At 35.3% G+C, this 26,844-nt stretch overlaps 1 protein-coding gene across 3 annotated transcripts in view; it reads right to left on the reverse strand.

The window, feature by feature from the left end:
* The window catches only part of LRBA (LPS responsive beige-like anchor protein), a 400,324-nt gene that overhangs the window by 120,401 nt on the left and 253,079 nt on the right, over nt 1-26,844 (reverse strand). For all 3 annotated transcript variants that reach the window (XM_027652781.1, XM_027652782.1, XM_027652783.1), the window contains 4 exons: nt 9,390-9,507; nt 7,802-7,904; nt 5,798-5,913; nt 3,390-3,502 (listed from right to left, as the gene is read on the reverse strand). In XM_027652781.1, the coding sequence (XP_027508582.1) occupies nt 3,390-3,502; nt 5,798-5,913; nt 7,802-7,904; nt 9,390-9,507 (450 nt within the window). The remainder of the gene's footprint in view (nt 1-3,389; nt 3,503-5,797; nt 5,914-7,801; nt 7,905-9,389; nt 9,508-26,844) is intronic.

Raw genomic sequence — 26,844 nt, forward strand, 5'->3', positions numbered from 1 at the left:
TATTGCTTCTACTGAATAAGGAAAAGGAAAAAAATGTGGTTTTGAATAACATAAAGTAATGCAGAGAAAGGCACATGTTCTGGTGGGAAACTGTGTCTGTTGCATAAATAAAATATATACAGCTATAAATATAATATGTAATACTCATTCCAAACCATAGTCACCTCTTAAGAAATAAACACTTGAGTCAAAGCAGGGTAACAGACTGGCAGCGCACTCCTGGCATTTGTCAGGAGCATTCATCAGGCTGACAGTAATATTAACCACAATCCATTTCAGTTGCTTTGGTTTATCATTGTGTGACTGATGTTCAAAACAGTGCCATGAGAAGCTGCTTAAATAAAGTGTTGGTTTAACCTATACACTGCAGTTCTTTAAATCTGTACTAACTGTGGACTTCTAGATAATATATTAACAAAACTGTTACTTGTATTTGATGTTTTATAATACCTGACCATAACTTGCAATTTCTAAAAATAAATTTTTAAAAAGTTAATTTTTCATTTTCTTAGGTACCAAAAAAAGTGAAAATATTGACCTGACATCCTTTCTGCCAGACCAAAATCAAAATTCTCCTTTTCTTTACTCAGTGGGAGCACTACATTGTGCTGAGTTTCTGGATGTGCATAAAAAAAAAAAAGTAAACGACTGTCAAAATCATGTAAAAATTTAAGTGAAATATCTTTAAATATTTCAAAAACCTTTAGCAGTGCAGACATGCTACAATACATAGTTACTATTTGTTTGGAAGCATTATCCCTGAAATAACAGTGCTAAAATGAAAATATCACAATATACATGACATTCACAAATTTTCCTAGTTGAATATTAGCAAGGTCTTTCAGATACTTGTCACAAATTCATCATCTGACACTAAGTTTAATGTTTAAACTACACAGAGTTGATGCTGCTAGAAATGCCAAAACAATGACCAAAACTTGAACTGCTGTATCTGAGACAGGTATGGCATAAAGACTTTCACTGTGTGTATGGCAAGGACTGACATTCATCCACAACAGCATCAAGACACACTATCTGATCATCAACATTTAACAGACCATACACGAAAATTCTTGTTAAATATACATATATGTATAAATATTCACTAATCCCTAACCACAGGGACAATTCCCTGATAATCTCCCGTTGAAGATTAAAAACTGCCAAGAATATCATGTAATAAGGCCTAAATAACGTTAATGGAACTCCTTCTACTCAAACTACAGTATGACTGACATCTAATACTGCAAAAATTATTTGCTGTATTAAGTTCACAGTTTTCCATCAAATGATTGAGAAAGTTAAACATAGATACAGATATAACCTAAGTAACATCCACTGGGCAATGTCCCTAAATAATGACCTCCCTCAGCAACAGCAACGGAAAGATTCCCTCAGAACTGGAAGTACAATTAGTAATTCTCCTCAAAGATTACTTTCATGAACAGAGAAATCCTTATAACAAGTCACTGTAAATTAAAAAAACCCAGAGAAATAGAGCAGGTTTGCTATCCAATTTCTTGATGTAGACAAGTGCACTACCTAACTTAAAATACTTTCAACTTAGAATATTCTGTGATTTCTGTAATTCTGTAAAATGAGAAAAAATGCTCTACACTGCACTTAGTTCTATTTCAGGGTGGAGATAGAAAGACTAGGACTACAGTGCTGACTAATCAACTCTTTAAAAATGAAAATACAATTAAAAGGAGACACCTCAGAACTACAGCAGCCAGAGAACCCTTTTTGTTTGTTTGTTTGGAATTATTTTAGCAATGACATGATACAAGCAGAAATGTCATTTAACAAAAGTTAATGGAAAATGACATTGCAAAAATCATGTCATGACCAAGGAACTCATTAATGATTAGTATATTTAGTTTATGTACTAATTCAAGCTACACAGAGCTGATGTTACTTTTAAGTTTTCAATTTTCACTTAAGTACAATTCACAAGTGTACTCTAGGTTGCTGACAGGTAGTTTTAGTTGTGAATTATCTTCAGATATTTATTCACCTGGGGATTATTAATAAAGTATTTATTAAATTCCACAAGAAAAATTACTTTAAAATACTGTTTACCTTCTAAATTACTTTAAAATACTGTTTACCTTCAAAAGATTTGTTAAAATCTAAAATATATGCAGGTTTACCCATGAATACGGATCTGTGTCAGTCAGACATTCTGAGAAAGCACAGAGTTAATGATTTATTCAAATTAAACAACACTATTAGAAAATGTTACAGTGACAGTACCTCAGAATCTCTGCTTCAGACTTAAAAACATTATTCCTCTACATAGTTATACACATACAAAAGGAACAGTGCAGTCTTCAAATATACCTCAATACTGAAAAATACCTGGAGATTTTCACAGACCTGTATTTAGCTTAATCAACTGCAAACCAAAAGCAAAATCTTTTAAAGCTGTCATACTTCTGTGGGGATTTTTTTCTACCAAATTACCAACTTGTATAAAAGACTTTTGCAACAAACAAGCTATAATTAAAATATATTCCTAAACTTTTCTACTAATCAGTTATACTGCTCCATTTGCCAAGCATTGCCCACAAACTTGTAAGAAAAGATCCCGTTTGATGATTAGTGAAACCACCAGTTTTTGAAGAGAAAATGAGATGCTTCTACTTTGTAAAATGAAATACTCCTTTCTTGGAGACCACTGAAAGAGAATAATCACATTCTATAAACAGGCTGCATAGTATCACTTCTGTGAATGTGTGGGTGGGTGAGGGGGTGTGTTGACAAAAAAACCCCACAGGGCTACTCTGCCAGAAGGGAGTTGTTTGGAAAAGTTGTTAAAAACTGACAATGTCTGTCTGACAAAGGACAGTAGCACTGCTCGAGCATACCTGAAGGGACACACAGAGGAAGTGAAAAAATAAAGTTTCTACTTACTGGAATACAGGATTTAGAAGTATTTAAAATCTAGTGGTATCACAGGCTTTGCTACTAAAAAAAGCACAGTTCTCATCAGAGAAAACAGAAAAAAGCTAATTTTTAATCTTCAGCAGCATCAGCATTCCTAATTTCATTAAAATTTGAACTGAAATGTAATGCATATGTTCTAACTAGGAGCACCTTCCAACAAAAATTATTAAGTTAATACAATCAGAACCAATAATAATAGATCAATAATTCATTTTTACATGATCTGATCCCCATTATTAGTATATGTATGCAGAAATTAAACACTGTAATGGCTGGTGGAGGTTGGACCTGCTGACCCACTGCGGTCCCTTTCAAATGTGACCAAGGTTGTGATTCTGTGTTGTGCTTTTAACATTAATGTATTAAACACGGCAGAAAACATTTACAAGACTGCAAGCTACTGTGATAAATATATAAATAAAATATCTGACAACAAATACCTTTGACAAGTCCCTGAAGTTGCTAGGAAGAGTAAGGTCCAACTCATCTGATTCGTAGTTGGTGATAACCCAAGGGAAGACAGGGTACTGATTTAAATCATTGTAAGTTCGACCTGACAAATAACAAACAAACATGCACTGTGAATAAAGAATTATATTTATCTAAAATACCAATCTCTAAAGATGCAACAATATAATTTTATGAGCTCTTCAAAAGAACTGCAATTCATTTCAGTCCTTTTCTCATTTCAATATCTACTTTGCTTTATTGAAAGGATAATGAAAAAGTTCACAAACTGCTAGTATTTAATTTAAAACATTGCAGCCCATTTCACTTTAATTGTAAACTCTTTTGCATACAGTAAGATTGACAGTTAAATCCATTCATTTCCTATGCATTTCTCCTTTCCTTGTTTCTGTCATCTTGTCTTCTGTTTCTTTAAGGTGAAACACTTAAAAAAAATGGGAGAGGCAATGATTTTTGTTGATACTAAAGAAGTAAAGCAATATTTTCACATACTGTATTAAATACAATATGTGAAACCAAAATGAAGCAGGTAAAATTTTAGATTGAGAAATTATTCAATTAATAATCAGTTCATCTAGAGAATGCACTTTGAGGGGAATTACTCTTGGCTTGCTGGCTATCTATGGCTACCCCAACATTTATCAGAACACAACATTTGTTCTGGATGCAGGTTCCTGTGTCCACCTTCATGCATCTAAGATGGTAATATTATCCTTCTTCCAGTAATAACAAAATATTCAATTAGGATAAATGTATACCATACATACACATCCACCACATAAGCTGTTTTCTAATTTTAAAATGCATAATTTTTACATGGATCCTGTCTCTTTTCATGATATTGTTGCAGAAGCTCATTCATTCATATCATCTTCAATCAGTATGTTCTTGAGATTTTGTACACCCTGGTCTTAAGAATCTCCAAGGACAGGTTTTAACTTCTTCCACTGGAATATTGTTTTACAATCCAATCTATAAAGTTGTCAGAAAACATTTTCTAAACTTCTACCCGAGCTTTTCTTCTTCCAGTTTTCTTACACCATTCAGTATTTTTCCAATCTGGTTTGTAGAATTTTTAAATGGTATAGTCAGATCCTTTCTTGCCCTAATTGGTTGGCTATATTGCATATTATCTCTTATTCAGGATTAACTCTACTTACGTGACACAGTGATAACTATCTTTATTTCTTTCAATTTTTTAACTCTCTATCATGGGCAACTCAACCTTCCCTTTTTCTATAACTTAATCTTTTTGTTTCTTTTAACCTCAAACACCAACTAAGTAGGAATTCAATTTATTATTTCAAAAATATATTAAAGCTGAAAGGGATCATTCATTAGAGCCACTGAAAACAGTGTCATGATTTGCCTCATTCAACTTTAGCAGTAATGAGGCAAGGAGATCGACCCCTACTCATAAAAAATCTGCCAGTATCCTGGCATCTCTGACTTAATGACTGATTACAGAAACTAGCAAAACTGACCATTTGTATAAAATGTAATTAGTGAGAGCAGAGGCATTTGCTGTGTCAATCGTGTTAGCAAGAGCCAAGTCTGAAAGGGAATTAACAGATCTTTCTACACTGTCAATACCACGGAAAAGAGCAGAAAACTGAGAAATTTTCTAAGTTACACAGAGAATAAAATAAGCTGGGAAACAAAAGAGAAGTCATGAGACCTAACAATCAGCCTCCATTTACTAAACTGAAGTCAAGTTGGTTAGAAGCTAATGGGGTAAGATGAGTTAAATGAAATATAGGTTAGCATTTACAGAATGAGTGGTTAGGACAAAAATACATGGTTACAAATCAGGATTTAGGAATGTATGAATGGTGTCCTAGCACAGCAGCACTGATGATCCAGGTGCTGCACTCTTTTTTGAGACCAACCATACATCTTGTAACAGCAGTATTTATTTGCACCAGGAATATCCTGCTCCTTAGCTGAGATTTCCCAGCCCTACAGAGAACTTGTTGCATCTGTGGTATTTAGGGAAGATAGTAATTATGAATATTAGAACTTAGAATACTAAAGATAAAGAAATTACTATTTTTGAGACTCTCCTAAATAGCAGACAGTCTATGTAGAGCCTGTCCTTCCACAACAGTTATGACATTCTGACTTCAGACACATATTGTAAGCGCAGTTCAGTATAGCACTATGAATGCCTCTCTAGTCTTGCATAAACACAAATATAAGTATGGATAAGTAAATTTAGTGAACACTTTTGTCAAGTTCTTCAGGATAAAATCACACATAGAAAAAAATATTCATTAAAAGAGCAAAATCAAGCTGTGCCTCACGTCTGTTGAGAGTATGCCACGATTAACTCCTTTTCTCTGTTATCATAATAATTTTTAAGTATAGTAATTAGCAATACCTGCTATGGTGTTTAGAAACATCAGGTATTCAAAGTTGGAAATTTCTCGGTGTTGCCATCGCTGGGTCATATTGGAAGCTTTGAAAATCTGTCGTGGACTAGCCAAAGAAATGCGCCTGAAAAAACCAAGAAAATTGTAAGAAAATAATGAGAAAACCTGGTGGGTCTTCCTTTTTACGTATCTGAATTTTAGTGGTAGTTGTACACATTCTTTTTACTAGGTCTGTGCTAGATTTCTCTGGAGACCAAACTGCTACATGGATACTTGAAGTTCATTTTTAAAGTTTTATAATCTAATAAGAATAAAAGACTTAAAACATCTGACAGATGGATATGTCAAGATTTGAAAGATTTCAAACAGAAACCTTTACAGCTGTGCAAATCGAGCTGCTCCATGACAGCTTGATGCATTACAGAAATATGTTACTAAAGATTTAGAGAGATGGAAGACCATCAAATAAGAAAATTACAATACTTTTAAAATTTCACATAAGAACAAATTAATCTTTTAGGATAGGTTTTCAAATCCCTCGAGAACAAAGGAAAACAATGATAAGATGATAGAACTTCATTATAAAGTCCATCCTCTGGAGATCTAAATTCTGGGCAGTGTTGGGGAGTTAGTCATAAATAACTCAAGACTTTCAGAATTTGATGCCAGATTTTCTAATGTTTGTGAAAGAAGATTGTAAAGCCATTCCTTGGAGTGATAAATCAAATAGAGAAGAACTTATCATAAAATTCCCCAAACTGTTTTGTTCATAACAAAAACATCTGTAAATACCAAACCCACATCATTTAGGGGGAAAAAAAAAATCTATGTATAGTTTTAGTTAACAAATCTTTACAGGTACTGGCAAACAATTCAAGGAAACAGTTACTGTAACTGAATTCTTTTTAAAAAACTGCATTATATTATAAACAAATCTATCAGTATAAACAGATGGGGAATTCTGAGCAAGTGTGTCTATAGTTTAATGTATATTTAAAAATTTTCACAAGTAATTTGTTTCTGTAAATAGATATCCTGAAGTTCTTACAGAATGGCTATACTTGCAATTCAAGAAATTGTTTTTCTAGACTAGATAAAAAAAGCTAAACTACAAAACCCAACAGAAAACATCCCCAGTTATTTTAATCCCATTTCTATGTACAGAAATCTATTAAAAATAAAAATTTAAAGAAACCACGATTGAGATACTCCATAAGGGCTGCTGCTGATTCTAAAAATTTGGAGATTAATCTACTTGTAACAGTTTATAATTCATCAGAATACAAGAGGTAGCCAATCCAACTAGAGATGAGGTATAACTCAAAAACTTCTATTCCCATTACCCTCAGTGAACATTAAACTGTGCTGCTGTGTTTCACCCGGAGAATGGCTGGTAATCAAGTTCTCATCTTCTGCTAAAAAAGATGTAGCAAACTGAATCATATCCTTCAGGTTTAGGATCCAAACACACAGCCTGAAATTGGAATACTAATTTCTCACCATGTCAAATTTGAACAGTGTCCTCCAGAGCTAAAAGACAAGCACAGCATATCATTCCTTCGCATCCAGTTCAGTTTATGTTGTTCTACACATCACTACAATAACTTTCTGATGAGGAACAATCATTTTCATCTATGTTTAAATACCACAGAGGGTTCAGGGATGCCACAGTCAAGCTAATATATTTGAATGCTGCCATAAAAGCTAATCAGTCCTACAATCAGCCTTAAATTTTAGTGAGTTGGCAAGCACGAAGAAACCTCTTTTCCTTTAGAAGGGTAAATGACTGAGTATCACTGCCAGAAAGACAGAAACCACAAAAAGAAAAAAATCTCAAATCCAAAAGTTGTTATTACGCAAACACATTGCAAACAGCATGCAGAAGTGATGGGCTGAGGATGTGCGTGTTCTGTAAACCAGAAGGTGGTAAAAGCTTCAAACCATGTGGGCTGGTCTGATGAAAAAAGACCTCTTAGAAGTGACAGATAAAATTATCTCAGATTCTAAAATACCTGGTCTGGGGCAGTCCAAAGATAGTACCAATACCGACCCGAGGCAGACAGTTAACCACTTTCTTTACTGTTGCTTGGTCGGGGAAGTTGAACATGACACCCACTGTGAACACAAGAGTTGAAGTACAGCATGATTTTACACCTTTTATTTTAGGCTTTCTCACACAATAAAATTTAGCCCTAAGTTTTGGCTTTAAACAGTTAAAAGATTAGACATGTTTTCTTCAGGTTAGTATAGATTTATTTTTTCACAATTTCCAGAACTGCTTTTATTTACCCCTAACAGGAATTTCAATGGAAGTTGTCACTGTTACAAATCTTAAGAGGTTTCCATTTGTTTCCCCTTCTGAATAGAAGTTAAATCTATATGCACAGATTGACTGTCTAGAACTGATAAAGTTTATATTTACACATTTACTAATTTACTTTCTAGGTATTTTCTAGACATAGTCTTCAAAATATTATTTTGATATTTTGTTTGAATTATTTGAATGACACTAGTGAAGTAGCAACCTAAAAATGTAAATAACAATCTAATTATGGTATCACAAATGGACATTTATGACTTCACAGAGTACAACTACAGGTTACAAAATAGGAAAATGTTTATCCATATGACTAATATTCTGTTGGTCAATATGCACAACACTGCTCTACAAGATGCACGCCTGATATTTACCAGCCACATTCAAGATTAGACACCATTTTAAGCTATGATAAAAACCTTTTTACTAGAATACTGACTGCATATAACATGTTATCCTATGAAACATTTATCGATTCCATATCATTACCAAAACAATGTCCTACATTTTAAAAGCATTATCTTAAGACTTACTTTCTTTAGTGTCTTTGTATTCAGTTTTAAAAGTTTCATACCAGCATAAAACCAGTAAAAGTATCTGAAGAATTTTAGTCTAAACTGCAAAGACATCATATAACCTGGTTTAAAATAAAATGCAGGGGGACAAAATGGTAGAAGAAAGTTCTCCAAGTCTCAATGCACTGTGTTCTGAGTGACTTGTCACAGCACATTGTGTGTCTGAAAAACGAACTGAAGAAAGGGAGGGTGAAAAAAAAATTCATAAACAAGTCAAATCCACATTTACTTCTTGGAGTTGCACTAGGGTCTAAATAAAAGACATTATTACTAGAAATAAAGCGTGAAGGCATATCAGTCATTGGTCTAATCCAGTAGTGAAGTTCTTTCATTATGTTGTTTTGGTGTGTACAACTAATAACTATTACCCTCCAAAGGGACACAAAAAATCCTTCATGCATAACAGATCAGAGGTAGGAATGTCTTAAGCAGGAGTTTTCAGAGAATGTCAAATAAACACACGGATATAAATGAAAGTGAGGCACTGCTAATGCACAGTTTTCATGCTTGATCATAATTCCTCATTGAAAAAAAAAAGTGAAAGGAGAAACTAAACTACAAAAATATACTAACTTAAATACTGAGAAATTTAATCTAAGCCCTCCTTCTGTCTACACAAATCCATACCAAAACAGATGTGACTAAACATCCAAACAGAATACACGTGGCCCCAAATCCACACTTCTCATTCCTCTAAACTCACCATACCTCTATTTGCCATGAATATCTCCAGTGCTGTATTTTGCAAAAGGTAACGTCGGGAAAAGATAGCTCGAATCTCTGAAAAGAGCCATTTTCCATGGAGTCCTTCTGTATATGCCAGAATCTAGAAGAAAGAGACAGGGAGAATTTTTTAAATATGTTGTCTATATAGGTAGTACCTTGTAAAAGGGAAACTCTTTGAACTACAAATATGTATCCTACCAATTACATGCAAAATCTGCGGCAAAATTAAAATATGCTCAAACTTCAAATCATTCTATGAACCTATAATGGATTTTTGGTACTCCTAAATTCAACTACTCATGTCAAATATTTTAAAAATGTGCTTGTACTTTTCCCTTAAAAGACAACTGCCTATTTTCCACAATAGTTTCGCAGTTTCAGAAACGTTTGGCACTTCAGCAAAGCATTAAAACATATTCTTAAACGTCCTACTAGTAAAATTAGATGTATCTGCACTGACTTAGCCTTGTAATAACAGGCCTGTAACAAATAAGCAAGAAAAAATATCTTTAAAGAAAAAAAATGTTCCTTACGTTTATCGTTAAGGTAACATTCATTAATTCTGGAACCAGAAAGGTTGGCTGTATAAGAGGCTAAGTATCATTTTGTCAGCTAAGGTTAAACACAAACCTGCAAATGAACTCAGCATAATCTCTCTATGGAGTAAGCGGTTGTCAAAGTAACTTGTTACAATTCCTGTCATCCCATCTGACAGACACAGATGCTTAGTCTGCCTTCACAATTCAAACTAATCCCATTTTCAGTCCTCAGCCACTTTGTTTCTTTGTTGCTTCACTTTTTCCTTTTCATTTCAAAGCTTAATTATATAAGTGTTAAGGGACAGAGAGACTGGACACTTCTCTACCTCAGATTAACAAACCATAAGCGAATGAAATTATGAGATTTGTCAATTTTAGCAAACACAAAAGCACTTAACAGAAACCCATCACAGAAAAAGAGACTCAGAAGCAATCCTTGTTAACATCACTCTTACCACAATTTCACTTGAGCCATATATTGTGTATAAAAAAGAAAAAGTGAAATTCAAGCACTTAACAAAGTCTGTTAATGAAACCAATCATTTGTTTACAGATTTTTAACAAAGGAGGATTTTGCCTCACATGTAGCATATATTCACAAATAAAACCTGCATTTTTGTAGCAAAGAATGCAGAGGCACCATTATAAAAGCTCTACACAATACAATATAAAGTACAGTACCATACTTGTGAATTAAAAGCAAACAAGTCTGGCAAAACAAAAGCAGATAGCACAGATGATCAGAACATACAAAGCAAATCATCTCCCACACCTTCTTTCTTTTTAACTTAATCTCTCATCTTCACCTCAATACAAGTGCCACAGTCAACTTCTCTCCCAAGCATGCACAGACACACACAGGAAGAGAAGGAAAAAACTGAATAATTATTCCGGTACAAAATTCTAGAAATGTGATAAAAGGACCAGAGATTGTCAATGGTTGCTAAACATTTCTGGAACCGGGGAACAGACTTGGGCCACGCTGACACTTTCCACACTACATCCATAACCCATCCACACTAATTGGCAGATTTGTATAATTCTAGGGTGCTATTCAGAACCACCATGGTTGGCTTTTGTCACACGCATATAAATATCCTTTAAGCGCACGACATCAAAAGAGGTAACAAAGGAGACAAAGGTGCAGTACTTGTGTACAAAAATCTCTTAGTGCTTTTGCTGGTATTTATCCCTCTTACGATATTGAAATTGGAGCTTATAATTTCAATGATTGGGGTCTTTTTGAGGCAGACAGCAGTGTGATAACCTCTGCTTTTCCATAGTAACTATTAAAATACAACAGCCTGCTTGTCGCTATCCGTCTGCACATGGCAAATTCAAACACTTACTATGTGGATACTGTGAGTAATATCAGCAAGTCGAATAATTATCATTTTTACCCTGTGAAGTTTTTTGTGAGAGTGGGAACCCTGCACATGACCCCAGGCTTGCTGCATGCAACTTCCTTAAAATTGGAAGAAAAAGCACCGACTCAAAAACAGCAGAGTTGGTTTGTACTGTACACCTTGTACAGTCAGTGAGAAGTTATAGAATTTGGTATAATAGGATTTACAGCAGAAACTGGAACTGCACTGCAGAAACACTACCAGCCACCGCTATAATAATTCTCCGAACTGCTCATTAACAGAAGTTATAAGGAAAGAGAAGCAGCTGAGGCCGGGCTGAGCAAGGCCTTCATTTCGAGTTGGAGTGGTGTCTGCCTGGTCTGCAGCTTCACTTCAAAGTCTCTGGAGTTCAATTAAAACTGGATTAGGTGGAAGCAGACCTTCTTTGGGACACTCTGTTCTCTGAAACTCCAGGCACACTGACAGCACCCTAGACAGAGGTCTAGCCCGCCAATGAACCAGTTGCCATGGAAACTGCAGCATTGCCCCTGCTCCCTGCTCATCACACCACCTATAGTAGATGAAAGGTCCAGAAGACAAACACATTTCTTTCACGTGCATTACTAAGTATTGCTTATGAAAATCCAATACAACCTTTTATTCCCTAACAAATATCTGATTTTAGTAACAGAACCTCCTAGTTGCAGAAACAGACTCCCTCTTTGAATTAAATTCAGCATTTTTATTCTGGTAAAGGGATTTTTTTTTTAATTATTGTTATCACAGCCAATATCAGAATTACAATTGTCAAAAACTATTTTTGCATTTGCCTGTTTTCACCCATAAGCCACACAACTCAGAACTCTTACTTCAGAATTTAAGAACAACTATCTTCTTCATATTATTGTACAATATGCTGAGTTCAAAACCAACTAATTTCTGCCTTCTGTCACCATCAGTTTTGGAACAACTTGTGGAGCAGATATTAATGAGGGTGCACAATCTAATTTAATCTGCACAAGTAGTACTGCCTCCACATGAAGAAGTATTTATAGAATTTCAGTTGATTCAACCCATCAGACTGAAGTTTAATCTACTGCACATTTCATTTGTTTCAAAAGACACCACACCTTACAGGACTAAAGACAATTTATATAGTTTAACATTTCATTTAAAAACACATAAACAAATGAGACAATTGTAAAGTTCTACGGTTCCAAATATCTCATCAGACAAACTGTTCTGTGATTAGACTTTGGCAAAACCAGATGAACAGATGTCATGACAACACTCCTAAAGACACAAAATTACTTTCACCTTTGCATGAAGTCCCCTGGTTACTTCAAGTACTAGAAATGAAGGTCTAAAGCTGTAATCAGTGCTCATACCCATGCTGCAGGCCCTGACACTACACAGCTGGAAGAAACTCCCCAAGAAACCAGCAGGTAAAGAACAGCCAGCTTCAAATTCCACTTGCAGGAGATTTTGAAATCAGAGCTGCATGAAAGCTCAGGTAGCAGAGTGCTGATCACAAATTAAGATCATACATAAATAAGTCCTCTCCTCACGATCTACAGTTATATATCAGCTACTTTCCCCACATTAAAAGGATCCCATAGAAGCTATTCTATCATTTTATAGTTTGTAAAACAAATGCCCCACCACCTACCTTTTCTTCAAAACTCTCCCTGAAGGTTGATCATAAACAATGTCTATTGTAAAAGATTTCATGCAATAGTTAAAAGATACCATCACTACAGCTGCCTTCTAAATTAGAAAAGTAATATTTCACTGAAGACTAAATGAATATTTTGCTTTACCTTTTAAGCAAGCCAATTAGCTATTGTATATTTTATTTTATTTTATTTCAGAGAAAAGTACTATTGATCTTGAAAATGTGAATAGGTTAGAAGTAATTAAGTCTGCAAATGGGTTATAGAACTGAAACAGTAATTGAATAATTATATTGCTTTAATGTGCCAGCCAATTTAACTGCCACAAGTAAAATAAAAACCAAATAGCTTATTTAAGAAGCTGTTGCACATCTGTATAATTTCAAACAAAAGTTATGATGTAAGACAATGAGAAAAAAAACAAACAATGAAGCACCAAATAAAAAATAAAGCATTTAATTTACATTTTAATTTTATGGTAGTTGAGAGATAAAATTCATAAATACATTCTTCTAGCAGCATTTCCTGTCATTTGGGGACATTTTTGTCAGGAAGGCAGAATTACAGCACTCAGAGGTTATAAAACCTCTCAGTTAGCAAGAAGCCTGGATTTCCACCATAATCTCACCCTTGCAACTGAGGAGCCTTGGATTCTACTGTTCAGGTACTATTTAGTTCCCGCCTGCAGGATTCACAGAGAAAGGGTCTTACTCTGCTCTTTGTTCAAATATGTCCAAGTACAACCGAACTAATAATCACCTTAAATACCAACATGCTCTTAAATAAATATTTATCATTTATTTTAGACTTCTCAAAGAAACAACAAATAAGATGTTTGTTTTAAATCTCATAGATATTTACTCAATCAGTCACTGAAATTCCCAGGCAAACAGTAGGAATCCAGTCCCTCCTGTGAGCATGCACAGTCTGCTACAGAATCCTGTTCAGCATTTTCATGGGTGACAAACTCAATTAAACATATTCATTACTTTAATGTTCCACTAGACAGTTTTACCCAGCATAAAAAATTTAAATAAATAAATAAATACTCTGTGACCTTTGTATCGATCAGAGCAAAATGGCTTATGCCTGGGTGTGGGTGGTGAAGGGATTGGGGAGGGGGGTGGTAAAGGACTCTTATGTTTTCTCTTCCAATTACTGAAGGAGATGATAAAACCACAGCAAATGATGTATCAGCTCATTTTATCTTATCGCTTTGGGGCTAGGTGACAATGAAGTTCATATTTCACTGGTTCCCATTGAAGATTGTGAAAATTACTTGCCCTTATGACCTGAAATTTCACTGGAAGACAGAAATTTCTCTTCTGCAAAGTAATGCAATTTTTCAGATGTCAACCTTTAGCCCAGCTTTAAAAATTAATTTCATTTATATTAACCAATGATATTGATATTTTCACAGAATGCTCTTTGATACATGAACCACCGACTAGCAAATTGATGTGCTCTAGAAGGATAAAATTATTTTATCTGAAGCTGCTGGGGACAGACAGATTTACCACAAACTGAAATTCCTATTTCACAGTATACCTTTCATGTTAGCCTCAAATACCTTAAGGCCTTTGGATCTGTAAATATTGAATCTGTAAATCTTTAGCTAGGATTTAGTTTTGTTTCTAGATCTATTCAGTTTTGAAATAATTTCTATGTACACAATATATAAATAAAAACACCGTGTGTTTGGAAATAAAAAAAATCAAACTGTCACAGACCACAGATCAGTACCTATGCGACGACACGAAAATACTTCCCAGATTATTAACACAGAGGAATGCACAACTATATATTTTCCCTTTTTCCTGCCCTAAAGCTATATGTCAAAGTAAAAAACAGCATGCAATGTATATTTTCTGAAAGAGGTCTTCTACAAACTACAGGTAACCTTCTCCTTGATGATCACAATGTAACTTGGAAAAAAAATTGTCAGGGGAACTTGTATTCTAAACTTTTCTGATTTGACTGTGTGGTTCTAAACACCTCACACAGACTAATAAATCTGTTAGCAAATTTAGTACCAGCTATCTTACTCTCTTCTACTGAATCTAGTATCTCATAAGCAATTTTTTTTTTATTTTGATTAGCCCTGCTGACTCTCAGAGAGCAGGAGTTCTTTACCACTATAAGACAGCATTTAATCAACACAAAGAACAAGAAGATCTGATTGCTGCATAAAGGTGTGCAAGATAAATTATGTAGCCTAGATAGCTGAAGTTCAAAAAGAAAAAAATTAATATAGGTTTAGGTGTCTGTCCAAGCCCTACAAGATTAAGGGTGTAAAGTTATTCCTTTCTTGGGAAAAAAGAAAGGAGTCAGAATTGCAAGAATTCATAGATTCTTGTAGAAGCTGACAGATGTCTTGGTTTAGTGAGCCTGTTATATTCAGATTTAAGAGTTAGTTGGATCTGCTCATCAAGACATAGACACAAAAGGCTCATACAGATGTTTACATCATCTGGGACAGCTTTTCATCAAAAATTAACTGTAACAACTTACATATATTCCTCTTACACCTTCTGAAATGCTGATTATTTCAGTTTTTGTGTCTGTCCTCAGGTTCTACCACTAACTTGAGATCAGGCCAGGTAAACAGCAAAGAACAAGTTTTTTGATGTGGTATTTTAGACAGGCAGCTCTCTGGCCAATCATCCTCTTTTCAGTTGCCTCAGTAAATTTTATTTTATTGATAATACACTTGCAATGCGATTTTGCAAAACAGTGTTGCAAAAAACGCCAAACCCACCACACACAGCATTTAGATCATAAAAAGATCATCAAGAAAACAGTACATGTATTAACCTCAAAGGTTATTACTACAACTTTAAGTTATAATTGCTACACATGAACAGCAACAATTCTTCCTCTATCAGGGTTACCTGTTTATGCCCTTTACTATAGCACTGATGCTCATACCTGCACAGACTGCATATACCTAGTATGTAAAATGATACAGACAATAAATCATAAATAAGAATCTTTCAATCATATAGAAATAATTCAGAATAGTCTTTGAGAACTGCATTACCTCATACAACTTCATGATTTTATGTGTCAATGAATTTCATCAGTTAAACAGACATGGTGTAAATACTAAAAAAGCTCATTTTGATTACATTTTGTACACATTGCAAAAACAACGCTGCCTGCAAAAGTTCAAGAAGAGAGAATAAACATCAGTGAGCAAAATTTCATTAAATGATTTCTCACTGTGTAAAAGCTGCCAAAAGAAGCTGGTTGTGAAATCTACCTCAAAAATGCTGAAATAAAGTATTATTAGTAATAAGACACTGTAGTAACGAAGGGTGCAGTGGTGCATTCCATGCTCGTTACCCTATGTGAGACAGAATTTTGGAGAACTAGGTGGGGAAATTCCATTTACTATCATTTTATCTATGCAACTGAGGAGCAGGTGTCTAGACCACTTCAAAAAAAACCTCACAACTCTCTCAGTTTGGTGCTAGCAGCACAACTTTGTATCAGCACAAACGATGCTATCTCATTACTTAACTCACCTTCCAGAAAACTAAAAGACAAAGAACAGGAACCTTCAGATGTTTCAAATTTTCACTTTATGAAAACTGATCAATTAATTAGTCTTCCTTGTGAGTCAACAAAAAAAGAAATACAAATTCCGATTGTGATCATTATGGAAATGTTTTATTATTGGAAATGAGGTTATAAACCAAAGACTCTTTTAAAACTTAAACCTCAAAGGTTTTTATTATACCCAGTATTTGGTATTGCCATTAAGCAAAAAACAGAGCTATGTTTTTTAGGTGGTAATTATGACCATGATCCCAATTTTGAAAATATAATCAAATAGAAAGCCTCCTAATACAAGTAAGACAACACAGGACACATTCAGTTGCAGTTCATGAGGAAGACATCTGGGTGCATGTTTCTGAAATGAGCGAGTTAAAAGTAATCTTTAAGAATACCATCAAGGAGTGTTTTTAGCCATTTTGTGTCTCAATCCTTCAGTACAGGGTCTCAAGATCAGGTTTCTTCCTGGTAAAATTTTACACAATGAAGGCTACAGATTCTTTTTGCTTCTTGTATAAGATAGCTGAAGGAAAACTACAAAAAGCAAATTGTAGAGATGTGGCCTCATCATCTATGATTCATCACTCAGCTGAGATCAGTTTGAGTTTTCACTCAGTCTGGTTTTCAGACAATCAAAACTGATATGGGAATTATTGTGTTCTTATTCTCTCCTACACCATAAGAGCCGAGTCTTCTTTCACAATTCTGAGAAAAAAAAATTTTTTTTTGCTTGTATATCAGAAGCATCTTCTAACATTTGACAAACTTGTAACAACTAAAATTACAGCAGAGGAATTTGTTCCTTTCCAATTTTGAACAGATCATGCTGTTGTGCTTTGCTCATCTTATTTTTACTAGTGGCTCAAAACAATGTCATGATGTTGTAACGCTATTGCAACTAAAAAAAGGAGGATTTCAAAATAAGTCCTAAAAAGATGTGTTCAAAAGATGGAAGTACCAGAGAAATTCTGAAAAGGAATCGAGCAGAGACTTTTTTTTTTTTTTAATGACAAGAAGGTATTACTATGCTTTGGGGGTTTAAGTTTAAAGTTCTGGTTGGTCCCTCTTCTCTTATAAAATCCCTAGTGCTGGAAAGTCTTTGAGGATAATTTTTATCAGACTATAATGGTTGATCTCTAAGAAGTACCTAATCAGAAAACTAGGCAAATTGCCAGACTAATGACTCACAGCAGTTCATATCCATAGCAGTATAATTAGGTATGGTGAAAGGTAAGAAACAGGAGCATGCATCTCAAAAGCAGGGCACAGAAAACAATGTAGAATCTATCTTTGTTTTGCTCTCTTAAAGGTATTTAGCCGTTTAATATTTTTAGAATCACACAATATCCTGAGTTGGAAGGGACCAAAAAGACGTCCAACTCCTGGCCTTGCACAGGACATCCCCAAGAATCACATCATGTGCCTGAAAGCATTGTCCAAACACTTTCTGAACTCTGCCAGGCTTAATGCTGTGATCACTTCCCTAGGGAGCCTGTGTTTTAGAACAATAAGGAACATGTTTGCTGTAGATGTCTCTTCAAATTTCTATTTTGAACAGCAAATGAGAACAACCATGTCAGATTTTCACTGCTGTGCCCTGCACTTGCCTATTTCACCATGTTCAGGATATGACTTCTCCCATGGGCTGCTTCTCTATGTATCCAGCAAAGGTCTCTTCAGTCAGAACACATACAAGTGGAAGCAGCAACTACAACGAGGAAAGAAGGGAACTAATGCACCTGCAATACTGGCAGTTGCCCAATGTCTGCCATTTTCATCTCATCTTGCAGGAGGAGGAGAAGAAAGCAAATGGACAATGAAAAAATAAGTTTCAGTGCCAGAAAAGAAGACTTTTTTTATTTTTTTTTTTTAATCAGTGACCTGTAAGCTGACCTTCATATCCTTTCATCAGAAACAAAACAAAAACAAAAACTCCCCCACACATCTGGCAGGAAGCTAGAATACCAGTCATCAAGAAAGACTCCATCTGATCAGCTCATTAATGGGAACCAAGCCCATACATAGAAGAACAGATGTGCCTCTTGAAGGCAAAGAGAAAAGTCAGACTCCAGAGCTGCCAATCCAGCAGTTCACATTAAAAGATTCTGTGCTATGCTTCGTGAGAGATACGGCACAGAAGGTGCCGCTTGCAAAGGGATGGGAATATAAAAATGGCTTAATGCCACCTTTGTGCTGCAGAGACTGGACTGCTGCAGGAACCAAATCCCCCTTGAGTAAACTGGAGCAGCTGCAAGGGCTGCTGTGTAATGACATACACTTGCCTCATTTGGGATGCCTGCCCCATAGCCCATGACTGTATAGTATTTCACGTTATAGAAATTTTCCCTCTTGCTCTCAGAAGCTGGGACAGAAGATAGCACAGTTCTGCTAACAAGCCCTTCACTGGTCAAGCACTTCTCCACTCACTGCAAGTTCATTTACTGCAAACCAAAGTGGAATACAGATATGACAGCAAAATAGAGGAATTGTTCCTAGTTATAAAAGGACACATCTCCTACAGGCACTTCTTTTTAACAAGACCCACATGAGTTTACCTCATATTCTGTACCTGTATTCTTACATTTGTCTTACAGTCTGGTAAAAGTAGATTGGTTTGTCAGGTAAAGGAACTGAGAGTAACCAGTCAGTGACCAAGGTTTTGCTATGGCCTTCGACTGCAAGGAAGAATCTCTTAAGATCACCTAAAGAAATAATTTATCCAATTAAAATTTACCCCATGCTTGTAAAGATCAAAAGGCCACGTGAAAAGGTTTTATACAATAACTGCTGATATTCATCTTAGTAGATGCTAAAATAAAGTAATTTCAATTCAGCTTTAAAATATTCCTACAAGCAAAGACCTTCTTCCAAGATTAAGCAAGCCATGGACATAGCTAACGTGAGGTCTACAACCAAATCTATGATTCTGGGGTAACAGAACAAGAACATAACCCTAATTTCAGTTCAAAAATGCAATAGAAAATTAAACTGCATTTCTAGTCCAAATGATTGATAAGAAAGGTTTGAAAATGTGATTCAAGTGTAACAGATACACAGACAGCAGTCTGGGGATAGCTGAACAATTGATCCAACAATATGATTTGCCTTGCCATTCCCCCTGGGGTATTAAATCTAAAACTTGCTATTCCTGAGGGCCCAATAAAAAATAAGTCTATCAAAGAATTCTGCAGATGACAGGAGGAGAGAAGGCAGTAAGTCTATGTGAAAATATTAGCTCTTGTGAAGAATTGTAATCTGGGCTGTGTTATGCATTTATCTTGCAAACCCATGATGCTGTTTTGCACAACTGGAAGTTCTCTTAAGAGCCAAAAAAATCAAGTCTAATGTGGGAGTATTCACAAAGCCCCAGTTTCCAGCCAGTTTTCCATAAATTGTGAAGTCAAAAGGGAAAAGTATTTTAAATTGCTTCTTTTTAGACAAACCTAACCTCATAGCAATATCCTATCCTCAGTGCCCAAAGTGCTGCCAAGAAAGAAGTTCCTTGAAAAAATACAACAATTTATCCTCCTTGTGGGTATTACAAAACTAACTTAAGGTAGCACTTTCATAGGTAACTCTTATCAAGTAAATTAACCCCATTTGAAAGAATGATGTGGGAGCCCTTTGTAAATCTTTTAAGTGGGGAAAAAATCCTAACTGGATAGGTGCTCCCTTCCCAGCCAGCTCCACATTCTGTAAAAGGTACCTGTTTTTTCAAAAGAGCAGGAAACTGAAGGAATGAGAAAAATTGATTTTGCAGAGGTGCTTTCAGTTCTTAAGTGATTTGGTGTGGAACTCAATGTTCTTTTATAAAAAAAAAAAAGAAGAAAAAAGTTTAGTTTAAGATAGAAGACCTATCTTCAGAGTTTTTTCTATGAGTAACTGCAGCTGGAGTACTCACAAGTAATTTTAAGAATCTGGCATCTGGGATCAGTAAAAATCAAAAGTACCTCTAATCAATTCTTTCCATAACATGTTAGCAATATAGATATTCAAGTAGGTAATAATTTTAAGACATGTCAGAAGAAAGAAGATTTGAGATCTAAAATATAAAAATATCCCATTCTACAAAGAGGAACACATTTATGGCTAGAAACTTCTGTAGATTTATCACTACAAGATAACCAACTTTCTATTTGAGAAGTTAGAAGTTGAAAACTTGTGGAGTTTAATGTTTGAGCACTTATTACAGGGCAAGAAAAGTACTCCTCACTTTTCCTCGAGTGCATGAAAATGAGCTACTGAAATTACTTGGATGCAAAACTTGAGGCAGTAGCACAGACTAAAAATAATTCATCCAGACACATCTAAGAATGTTCCACCAACGAAAAATTGATAAACCGATCAATGAAATATTGTTTTTTCTTAACAAAAGTTGTATTTGCTCATTTAGTAACTATATGGGGGTTTTTTAATGTGGTTTTTAAAGTTAAAAATAGACTTAACTTTAATTGGTTGCATTAACTATTGAACCTTTAAATATACAGTAGTATTTTAACCTACCAAAAATTAACCAAAATTGGCAAGTATTTGCTTCTTAGCATTCCACCCAAACAAAATGTTGGTGTTGATAAAATTCACTTTTTAAAACATGTATCCTTGCAAATCTTAAGTCCTGTCATCTCATCACCCTGTTGGAGTTTGATTGATTACGCCTTTTCCTTATGTTCATTAATCTCATCACCTTATCTTTTACACCACTTCATTTTAGCAGAAAGGCAATAATAAAACCCTCATCCATTATCCTTTTACGCATCTAGTCAAGCGGAAATGGTTAATAACATGCTACAAATTGAACTTCAATCACCTCATTTTCTCCTTTGTCGAATGCACATTAAAATATATTCCAAAAGTGCAATTTGTTTTACAGGGGAATTTGTGTTATATTGCTACAGACAACTAAAATTAAGTGTTTCTCAGTTTGGTTATTAAATATATCCAACTGTCGTTTTATCTCTGATACTAAAACATTAACTCATTTTATTAGGGTGTAATAATACAAGAGTCTTATCTCCCAGAACACAGGGACATCTAGTCTGCCTAATAGTAAGTGTTATACAATGGGTCATTTATCTTTTTTTTTTTTTTAAATATGCTTCTGATAGTTTATGAATTGGTACATTATTGCAGATGAAATGGTTCTCCATTTAAGAAAAGTTAATTTGTTTACATGCAGGCTTATCTTCAAATGCAAGCCCTATTAGAGAAACGGTCTATAACTGTCAGAGCAAGTGAAGAGGGAAAATAGGTGGATGTAGAAAAATTTAGAGCCCAGTAATTTAACTCTGATCACCAGTTTCCTGTTTGACTGTTATCTGTGTTCCATACACACTTAGCAAATATTTTATGCTACTAAAAATGATTCTACAGAAACATTAATTGAAATAAGAGTCACAGAGCTTGTTTATGTAAACTCTCCCCATCATTCCAAATACAGGCATATTTTAGTATAACTAAAAGAAACGACATTTCTAAGAAACCTACCTAGTATAAAGAAGTTCCCAAATATGACATATTTGATGCTGTTTCTTCCAAAAAAATTAAAGGATGGCTGAAATTCTAGTTCTATTTAATTCAGTGACAGTAATCTCTTTTAAGGAAAGGATGTAAGATTTTCTGCACTTTGGTCTCACTTTCTCAGTGAAACAAGACTAGTTTGATTGGTTCCTCAGTAAAAATGCATATCTAAACAAACTAACACAACCACAAATATTGTGCAACTAATACCGCAAAAGGGTATTTTCCCATGCTTTGTCTCACCTCAATTCTACAGAAACTTAATGTTAGCCTTACAAGAAGCCTAAGAATATCACAAATCCTAACTTTATTCAAAGAAGATTGAACTGAGGAGACAACCATTTTTATTACTATAAAAATGTGCAACAGTTAGTGTTACATTATATATATATACACATATATATCTCTCAATGATTTAAAAACATGAAGTAATAACTACCTTTTACACTAATGCAAAGCACAAACACAGCTCTAACTATTTATAAGATGTAAAATCACTTTTACAGTTCCCTCAATGGTCTACCTTTTTTTCTAACTCTCTTGCCCATTAAAAGTTTGTCTTATTTCCCAAGCCATTCAAACACTATTTCTTCTCCCCTGCTCTACCACTTTCCATTCAACCTGCAGGATTTTTCCAGGTGGCTGCCCAGCTAATGTTGCACCTCATCTTATCCATCCCCAGTAACTTCCTACTGCTACCCCTTTCTCAGAGTAGCATGTTTGAAGTCATGCAGTAAAGCTGGAGTTCTGTAAGTGAGTCAGATAGAAAGTAACCTAGGGTGGGGAGAAGGAAAATAATGCAAGGTGAAGGGGTTGAGGACTGCTTAAGCCAGTACTGTTGCTGAAAGAAATGCTCCCAAAGCTTTGGTTAAGAAAAATCTTGACTCCAGTCAGAGCAGTCTCTATGTATGGTTGGTTATGTTGCCACTCATGCACCATTTCTTCCATTTCTCAAAAGTGTTAAAAAGAAGCTACTCATTAACATTTGAACCTCTGCTGTGCACCATCTCTAGAAACTGCTTTTAATGCCATGTCTTGAAGCATCAACAATTTGCTGACACAGAGAACTGCTGTTTTCAGGTTCATGTTGCAAATTTCTTCTCTAGCCTTTGAAAATTTATTGTTCCCTATTTTCTTGTAGTTCAGCCAATATGGAGCTATGTGTTGCTTCTGGTCCTGCATTTAGAGAGAAAGATCTCTGGCCTGTCCTCTATGCTCCCACAGCCCAGGACTAGGCTTGTATTGCACCCCAGTAATACAAAAAGCATTCTGCTTCATCAAAGCACAGGACATCTTCACACCACTTTGTGTTCATGACACATTCAGCCCTGGAATAAGCAAATTCAATTCTTACCTAAATAAATAATAAAACAAACAAATAAATAAATAATTCCGGTTTCTTCATCTTCACAAAGTTTGAAGTACTCCACTTGTTTTTGAGCTGTCCCAAGTTGCATTTAATCTCGACTCAAAAATACAGGAATAAGTTATTATGCTTGTCATCCACTCATTGCAGAGTCACTGAGTTTGACAAAAAATATTTATTATTTGCTAAAACCTGCATGCTTAAACTTTCTAGTTTCACGTATGAACACCAAAACTGTAGTTGGCGTCCAAAACTCAAATTTCAGCATGATCTGCACAAAGTTAGCACATTCAGGTAGCACTTTAAAATATTAGAAGCATATCAATTGTAAAAATACAAACTTCTAAACTGTGCATGCTTAGAATTTCATCTTAATCATTAACTGATTTCTTTTTTTACATTTTGCTAACTTTTGTGTAAGCTATCTTTCAGAAAACTGCTTTAAGTATCCTCGCTTAATAACATCTTCCTTTTCTGAATGTGTAACTGAAGAGGTTTTCTACTTGTTTCCCTTTTGTTATTTAATTTACATTAGAACAGATAATCGAGAGAGCCTTTTAGGTTCTTATGAGAAAGTCCAGTACCCAGGTGAAATAAAGAGGGAATTAGAGCATCTATAAACCTAAGAAGCTTCTACATTCCTGTCTGTAGTTTACTGACAGAGGTGCAAGTTTACACAACGTAAGTTCAACCCTTCAGCTGATGCCACACTTTTGCAAAATGTAAATCACTGTTGGTGTAGTACTTGAATGAAGCAATTTATTGCAGAAATAAATGAACAACTGAATACTAAGCAAGTCAACATGAGTCTTGATTCCAGTCTCTAACCACCATTCCTGTACCACATAACATGTCATCATCCATAAGTAAATGAGTTAATCAATTTAATGAGGATTCAGACAAATCGGCTGCCTAATGAGCACTCAAACTGATGTGGCAAGGGTTAGGCTCCAGTGCTGACAAAATCAGTTTGATCAAACTGTGACAAAAGCAGCAAAGCACTATCCCTTCAGCACGTTTTTTCCTGCATCTTATTAACATGAAATTATAATCACTATTTGCAAATTGTATAGGAAAACTATTTATTATGAAAGAAATGTAAGTATATGCTTTATCTACCCTTCTTTCCAGCAAACCTGTGTATATTGTTGGAATTCAGTTTAGTGATCATTCAGTTCTTTTTGAAAATAGCAATCAGATAGAGTTGTTTAAAGTAATTTGGATTGAGTATGCCAAGAGAATTTACAAAGACATAACACTGTATGATTTTTCATTTTATAAACAATGCCACTTGGCAAAAACATAATATAAACCAAACAAAATAAATCAAAATATTACACAGCTTTGCAAACAGTTCAGAAAATTGACACTGGAATCTCTTTGAAAGTAAATAGAAAAAAAACCCACTCTAGTTTTTAAATGAATGATAATGCTCTTATGCTGATTTCTCAACTCCATAGTGCTAAGAAGCAAAAATCACAGGCCAAGGAAAGAAATGAACCTATCTAGTATTTTATGTACTTCTTTTAAATCCTTTAATAAGGGCTCCTGTAAGAATTTTCTTGCAGTACTAACTAGTTATGTCTAGGTTCAAAGTGCAGGGCCAAGGAGGGTCCAGAAGACAGGAACATAAAACCTGAAAGTAATTAAAAATTAAAATCTGAAAGTAAAAAAAAAAAAGCCATCATTTTAAAAAAGTAAAAGCAAAAAAGCTAACATTTTTAAAAAGTAAAAGCTAACTCTTACTTTCCAAGTATTATCTGTCTAGAACACTTTCTACAAGGAGGGAAAAGCACTTCTGCACTGGGTAGCTTAAATGCAAGCGACACAAAGATATACCAGAAAAGTTTTTACATGTAATAGCAGTTTCTAAAAAGCACTGCTGTACCTGCAGCCACACAGATCATATAACTCTTCACTACGGTTAAAAGAATTAAGTTCTGGATGTTAACATGGAGTCAGTAACAATTTAACATTCATGACTTCCCTTTCTCAAAGGGAAAGTGTCGTGCCTGTAATATCTGATTATTTATCCTAAGAGCACTACAAGGAGCAGGGTGGGAAATAGCAGAAGCCACAACTTTTGCCCAGGAACATGGGATGGAGCAGCTTTAACATTTCAGCATAAACTTAGAAGCAACAACTGACTTCTACATAAGGACACACAACTTCAGATATCAGTGCACTTACATTCCCTGGAGTGGGAATCTTTGGCTTTGGGATCTGTGTTTGAAAAGCAATCTAGAGACAGTGTAAATGATGTTGCATCCAACATATACAGAAGGATGTCAAACTGCCAAAAGAGTAATTAGGCTCATTCCCAAAATAAGATATAGATACGCATATTTTTAACAAAACCCATGAAAATATTACATTAAAACAACAGTAGAAATCAGTGGCAGTTGACAATACTCAACTGCTATATCCTTACACTATTTTAACACCAGACACTTTCTCCTCCAAGGACAGTGTTCTTGATAACAAGGTAAATTAGGTCTGAAAAGGCTGAACTATCCACTTCCATGATTCTTATCACAACCATGTGTTTCCAATCAATTTAAAGGATCTTGACTAAAATCTTAATTCACCAGTCAATATGTGACTAAGGTTGGAGTTTATGGCTATGGCTCCACAGCAGCTGGCAGCCACTAGGATGGTCTGGCCTGCTCCAAACTGTATGGTCCTGTTGCCTTCTTTCTCCTGTCACTAATGGTCCCATGGACCCAGAGGCAGCTGGCTCAGGGAACTGCCCTTGTAAAAATCCAGGGAAGAAAGGGCAGCTTCCTGTCAGGTCAGTTCCCTAATTTGATTCATCAGGTTTTGATGAACGCCTTTGGTTGGAAGGGACCTTCACGGATGTGGTACTTGGTGCTACGGTCTAGTTGGTGGTGATTAGTCAAAGGTTGGACTCAATGATCTTGGAGGTCTCTTCCAATCTAAATGACTCTGTAATTCTGTGATTAAAGATCATTTACTTCCAACCCCACAGTTGGCATGGATGTCACCCACGAGGTCAGGTTGCTGAGGGCCCTGTCCAACCTCACCTTGAACACCTTTAGGGATGGGGCACCCACAACTTCTCTAGGCAACCTGTTCCAATGCTTCAGTACCCTCTGAGTAAAGAATTTCTTTCTGATACCTAATCTAAGCTCTCCTCTTTTAGCTTAAACTGGTCCCCCTTATCCTATGACTATCTGCCAGTGTAAAATGGCGCCCCCTCCCCTTTTTTATAAGCCCCTTTTAGATACTGGAAGGTGGTCTAAGATCACCCTGGAGCTTTTTGTTCTCCAAACCGAACAGCCCCAACCCTCAGCCTTCGTAGGAGAGGTGCTCCATCTCTCCCATCATCATCATGGTCCTCCTCTGGAAAGTTCACATCCTTCTCGTGCTGAGGACTCCAGACCTGTACACAGTACTCCAGGTGGAGTCTCAGAAGGG

The sequence above is a fragment of the Corapipo altera genome, unplaced genomic scaffold (assembly GCF_003945725.1).
Source record: "Corapipo altera isolate COAL_440 unplaced genomic scaffold, ASM394572v1 69, whole genome shotgun sequence".
NCBI lineage: Eukaryota > Metazoa > Chordata > Aves > Passeriformes > Pipridae > Corapipo > Corapipo altera.